This window comes from Triticum aestivum, chromosome 7B, assembly GCF_018294505.1.
Source record: "Triticum aestivum cultivar Chinese Spring chromosome 7B, IWGSC CS RefSeq v2.1, whole genome shotgun sequence".
Taxonomy (NCBI): domain Eukaryota; kingdom Viridiplantae; phylum Streptophyta; class Magnoliopsida; order Poales; family Poaceae; genus Triticum; species Triticum aestivum.
This window is the reverse complement of record NC_057813.1, coordinates 630,433,118-630,439,486: the sequence shown is the minus strand read 5'-3', so window position 1 is coordinate 630,439,486 and position 6,369 is coordinate 630,433,118. Positions and strand designations below refer to the sequence as shown.

General features: G+C 47.2%; 1 protein-coding gene across 1 annotated transcript; it reads left to right on the top strand.

Moving 5' to 3' along the window:
• Nucleotides 1-4,716: 4,716 nt before the first annotated feature.
• Nucleotides 4,717-6,319, top strand: LOC123156931 (uncharacterized). Its single transcript, XM_044575127.1, has 2 exons — nt 4,717-5,322; nt 5,431-6,319. The coding sequence occupies exons 1-2, from the start codon at nt 4,856-4,858 to the stop codon at nt 6,047-6,049; spliced, it is 1,086 nt and encodes a 361-aa protein (XP_044431062.1). The 5' UTR covers nt 4,717-4,855; the 3' UTR covers nt 6,050-6,319.
• Nucleotides 6,320-6,369: the final 50 nt, after the last annotated feature.

Here is a 6,369-nt window from a genome sequence, read left to right as displayed (position 1 = left end):
AAAAACAAATAAACATGGATGCATCTAAATGTATACTTGAGATGAACTATTGTGACTACTTCTCTAATAATGTGTTTTGCAATAGATACGTAAGCACCAATCCCATATGTAAATATGACAAAAGAATACCTCAGTGAAATATGACAAGAATGAATTGCATATCACAACTTTAAACTTAGAAACATACATGTAACTGTAATATTCAATAAACTTAGAAACAAATTAAGTTGAGAATATAGTTTTTATTTCGTACTGCGGGTTACAGCTACCATAAAAGGCAAACTATTAATTGTTTCAATAGTAATATCGCAAGCATATTCCATAGTACTCCCTCTGTAAACTAATATAAGAGTGTTTAGAATACTAAAATAGTGATCTAAACGCTCTTATATTAGTTTACAGAGGGAGTATCTTTCTATATTTCTCATTCTATATATTATTCTTTTAGAAAATGCTAGCCTGTGCGGATGCACGGGTTGATGACTAGTTCTACTAGTGTTGATTGTTTCAGAGTACATAACAAAGTGAACCTTACAGCATCACGTTCATGTGGAAGTTGAGATAGCACGAGCCTCCCACAAAGTTTTACATCATCATTGATTCGTCTTGCATGAAGCTTTACTACATTCACCGTTGCCATCGGTATCATGAGAATGTACGTACGATACGAAAGCCTTCACATAAAGCTAGTAATTTGCATGAGCAGCAGGCCTGCAGCACACACTCGCTGAGCTGTGCCAGAGCCGGCGATTCTTTTCTGGCCAGCAGTACATACATGAAGTAAAGAGCAAAAGCGTAAATTTGGTCTCATGTGTGCGCGCGCAAAGGCGAGAGGGCTCTTCGCTTCTTTTAAAGCCTGGAAAGGCTCGCAATTTGCATCCATGCATATGCATGGTTTGGTTGGTTTGGTTCGGTGTCCCCTTCGCAATGAGCATCCTGGTGGCCCACATGTGTGCGCTTTGCGACGGCATATAGCAAACCTAAAGCGATTATGCATGTTCTTTGCTTCTCCTGCCACCATTGCATGTTGCTGATTTGTGGCGCATCATGATGACCTTGTCTTTAGAGTTGCCCCTAAACGAAGATACTTGAGTGATCATTGTGTTTTGTGTGTTCTCCAAGCACCGCAAATCAATCAATCAGGGCATGCATGCATGCATGGATCTTCGTGTATATGTAAAGCTCCTATTTATCCATCTCAATGTTTCTCTCTTTCTTTTTTGAATTGACAGAGAATGGCGCACCTTTCTTCGAAAACAGGGGAGAAGAATATCATACGGAAATCAATATTCAATGAAAACTTCGTGGAGACCATATTTTAAAGTTTCAAACAAATCTGAAAAAAATACGGGATGTTAAGAGAATGATGTTTTATTGTCACGCAAAATTTCAATTTCAAACACATTATAAGATGTAAGCTATGAAAAAGACAAATTCAGCCCTAAATACTACTGACATTACTATTCGGCACTATTCAATGTTGATTTTGTCTTTTTCATAGCTCACATCTCGTAACGTGCTTCAACTTGAATTTTTGTGTGGCAATAAAACATCATCCTCTTAACATCCCGTATTTTTTTCTAGATTTTTTTGAAACTTCAAAACATCCGCTTCTTGTGGTTTTCACCGGTTTCCACCGAATGTTGGTTTCCGTATGATATTCTCCCCGAAAACAGAAGGTTGATGCATCACATCCCAATGGCAATTTGTGGAATCCAGAGTGGGTTCCACATTTCACCCTGTTTGTACATTTGCGGCGGTGTTTACATGTCTAATTTTTCTGTCACTGTTTACGCCGAAGTTCTCACATTGTGCCAGGTTTACCCATTTGCCGGGCCGACGTGGCTGGTGACCTGGACGCCGATTCGGCAATCCAAACCAGACAGGCCTGCCCTCCCTACTTGCCCGACAAGACAAGGAGTCAACAGTGTCATAAGTGTCGTCTCCCAACAAAAACATCATAGAATTTCGCTAAACCTGACATTGGTTTCAGCGAATTCACACATATTTCAGCAACTTCCTTTGGCTGAAAAAACAAAAACAGAGAGACGGTCAAAACAGAGGAAAGTTAGCTAGTACTATACTTATCGTCAGAGATGGTTGGACAAGAATCTAACCAGGAGTCAGGAGATTCATTGCAGCAAGTATGATTGGACACCTCGCTGAGATTATACTACAGCTAATTAGTCTTCTCTTCGTCTTCAATCTTTGTGCTTCTCTTTAGCTTTCCCCTCTGTATCTGTAGCCCGCCCAGGCCCAGCTGCAGTGCCCCTCCTCCAGCCCCTCCTTTCCTCGCCAAAACGTTCAGCGCTCGCCTCGCCGCGACCTTTTGCCGGAGCCGGAGGGGACACCGGACACGGGCAAATCATGCGCATCATTGCGCGGCGTCGGCGGCAAAAGCAAGCAGCAGCGCTCGCTCGCGCCTTGTGGGACACTGGCACCGGATCACCATCATTCAGAATGATCTTTTCTCTGTTTGCATCTCCCGTCGATCCATCTCACGCCCTGCTCTTCTTTGCATGCATGCAGCCAAGGCTCGTTCAGCATCATTCACTCGCTCACCCTACCTGAGCCTGAGCGCCTGAACCTGAATTCTGAAAGCATCGATGCGTTTTGTCTGAATCTGCTGGGGAAAGCGCAGACACGCTCATGGAGCCGGTCAAGCTCGACATTTGACCCGGCTCCATGATGCCTAATGAACGGAAAGACACACAGACAGACAGAAACCTGATCTGTTCTCTTCTTCTAGACCAGCAGACGATGAAGAACACAAGGGGGGCCCCCAATGGAATGAAAAAAAGAGATGGTTTGGGAACGAAGCAACTCGATCTGTGTGATGCGTAGCCAATGAGTGTGCTTTCACCTAAGCTCCACTTTGCTTAGCTTGGGTCCTGAAAGAGAAAGACACTCATAGCAATTCAGAATTTCATACATGGATAGATGCTGAGCTGCTGCATTTCTTAGTATACATTCTGCATGGATCATCCAGAGAGGCGACGTTGGATTTGGATCTTGGAATGTCGCATAAACAAAGATTGTTCGTGATTCTGGCAAAGATTTCCTTGAGTTTGTTTAAGCGTGATAGGTGCATCTGCGGAGCACAAAGTGTGCCTTTCTAGCTCCCTAGCCCACAGCTTTAAGCAAGCTCCACATGATTTGCACCTCGGTCATGAGCTGCTCCTGAGTTGTAGTGTCTCACCTCTCAGCTGCTTGCTACTTTTGTTTCAACTTGACTGAACTGACCGCTGCTGAGATTAATTAGAACACATTATGCATGACACCGGCTCGAGTCATTAATAACCACTTTGAGCTGGAGTAATAAGTAACCACTTAATTCGATCTGTCTCTGCCTGGTAGCTTTTTCCATCACCGCTGGATCAGTTTTTATATATGCAAATGGTGTCTTTTCAGTATAATACTTTGTTAAGGGTTACAAAATCACGGTCACAACTCAGGAAAACTACTTTTCAAGATGAATACAACACAATTTTCTGTAAGACAATCCTCCTATCATTTGACTCGTCCTTGGTCAAAGCCTGAATTTCGGAAGTCAAAATTTGCCTCAAATAAAGGTACATATTGATGGAGTATAGAACGTTTTCAGATAACGAGCAACATATTAATGCATCAAGACGAATCTCAAAAAACATGCCAGGCCTCAGAGGAGTATAGTGTTGGATGGACATATTTAAACTTTCAAAACCAACCGTCAACATCATTTACAAATACTTGAAGTCAGATGCGTAAATTTATCTCATAAAACACTTCAATAGCTTGAGTTATATATAAGTGCATTCTAATATAGGAGACTATGATGCAAAACATGACGATCTTTCGGGGCCTGAGGTCATTTAATTTTCTGTTCGAGAAAGAACCTTTTGATCTTTGAACTGGATAATTTTCTACGCCCTGTAACTAATACAATAGTTAGTGTGCAAAGCACCAACACAAAGGGAAACCATTAACAAGAACATAAAGGAGGCCATGTCTCCGGTCAAGTGGAAAAGGCAATGGAATTTTCTGGTATGAAAAAAGCTCGAGGAGATTGGATTTTGGGGGCAATGGATCAACCACCATGATGCCGTGTCTGCAAAGGGGACGGCAAAACATGATCATCCCATCTCACATGCCTCCTCCCCTCGACTAAAAGTGATGCTATCATATCTTAAAATCGATTACTTACTCCCCTCTTGCACGCATCAATTATCTTATCTAATATACTGGAAGATATATACAACAACACAACAGCTAGGCAACACAGAACAAGGAGCTGTCAGTTTTACTGACAACTGTGCAGTGGTTAAAGTGTTTGGTCTTTCAGTTAAGCAGCATCGGTGCATGATTGTGGTGATCAGAGTGCTTAATCATGCAGACGTTGGACCGTTTTTAACATGTGATTTGACCGCCCACAAGCAGGATAAAACTATAACTAATGTATCCATCTCCGGAAAAATCAATGAATACTCTCTGATTTATAAATATAAATAAACCGGCAATGTTCTGTAACTTTTTTCTGCCAAAGAAACGTGAAGTTTCAGGACTGTAATTGGCATGCAGCAACTTCTTCACTGCGAGTGAAATTAGGATGCAAAGGTGACGCCGATTAGTACCTGTCCGTACTAATTGTACCTGGCTACAGTACGTAAGTGGCACTAAAACGGGCACTATATATACACGCATCCAACGGCCCAAAAGCACCCATCTTTCCAACCTACTCACCCTGCTTGTCTCTTGTATAAATCATCATAAGAGCTCCATCTCCTCTGACACCAGGAAGCACAAAGCCCTCACACGATCGAGCATAGTGGTGCTATAGTTTTTTAGTGTGCTCTGGTGCGTGTGATCGGTCGGTGGAATGGACGAGTCATGGAGGTGCACGATGGGCGCGGTGCTGCCGCGGCAGCGCTCGTCGGTCGGCCAAAAGAGCCTCGCCCCCGACGACTTCCGGGACGTGTTCGGCGGCCCGCCGCGCACCGTGCTCCTTAGCAGCTTCTGCAGCGACGCCGGTGCCGCTGACTACCACGCCGCGACGGCCGGCCAGTACCCGTACTACTCCTACGGCGGTGGCGCCGACGCCTTGTGCCGCCGAGACGGCCGTGGCAGGCCGGCGTCGGCGGCCGTGCCCACCGAGGAGGGCTTCTTCGACGACATCTTCGGCGCCCGTGCCCGTCAGGTGCGGTCGAGGTCCAGGTCCAAGTCGACCAAGTCTTCGTCGGTGATCAGCTCCGACGAGTTCGGCTCCGGCCGCTCCGCCTTCCGGTCGGCGGCCAGCGGCGGCGGCCGTGGAGACGCCGCCCTCTCCTCCTTCGCGTCCAAGCTCAGGTGAACCAGACGATTCGTGCGCATGCATGAAGCATTTGGTTTTGGTCACGTGACAGCACAAGCACGTTGCGTCGTTCGATCATCATTCTGACGCTCCCGGTTTTGCAGGCCCATTGCGATCCCGTCGCGCCGGTACGACTCGTCGCCGCCGTCGAGCGTGTCGACGAGGGCGGAGTACCAGAGCAGCTTCACGTGCTCGACGGCCGCGTACCCGGCGTGCCGCTACTACTACGGCAACGGCGGCGACTGGACGAACCATAGTGGCAGCAGCGCGGCGTCGTCGGCGGTCAGCAACAACGGCGCCGCCGCAGAGAGCTCCTCGTCGCGGCACCACCGCGGCGCGAGCAGCGGCTTCTGCTGCTTCACGTCGAACCCCGAGACCAGCAGCCGCGAGCCGAGCTTCCGGCGCACGCAGCGGCGCGGCAGGGCGCGGTCACCGGCGCCAGACTACGCCGCCGACACGAGCACCGAGTGCTCCGGCGCCGCCGACGACTACGGGTACTACTACTCGCCGTCCTCGGCCGCGTCGTCGTCGCTCTTCGGCAACCCGCCGCGGCCGCGGCCACACCGGCTGGAGGAGGCGGTGATGCAGGAGGCGATGATGATGGAGGTGAGGGAGCGGGCGCCGCTGCTCATGGACGACGACGGCGACATCGACAGCGTCGGCGCGGCCGCCGTGGACGAGGCGATCGCGTGGGCCAAGGAGAGGTTCTGGAGCCAGGCCTAGCATTCATTAGCAGTGGCAGAAGCATGATTTGATTTGAAGGCCCACATTAGGTCTCAACTCTCAAGTCTCCACTAAAAGAAGACAAAGATTGATTTGAAGTTGCAACTACACTGACATTCTAGATTATGTGGCCATTGATGATATGTCCAGATCAACATTTCTTTCCACTGTAATGTTTTATCATGGCGTATTGAACACATTTGCATATCAAACCAAATATACAAAGCAGGATGCCGCAAGATTGAGACGATGTAGTTCAATTCAGGAAAATTAAGGGTAAAGATAGCAAAAATTACTGAGTCATCAACATACGGAAGAAC

Bases quoted from the DNA above. Each gene is read 5' to 3' on its own strand.
- LOC123156931 (XM_044575127.1), top strand. From the start codon at position 4,856: ATGGACGAGTCATGGAGGTGCACGATGGGCGCGGTGCTGCCGCGGCAG. The intron at 5,323-5,430 runs GTGAACCAGACG...CCGGTTTTGCAG, and splicing joins TCCTTCGCGTCCAAGCTCAG to GCCCATTGCGATCCCGTCGC.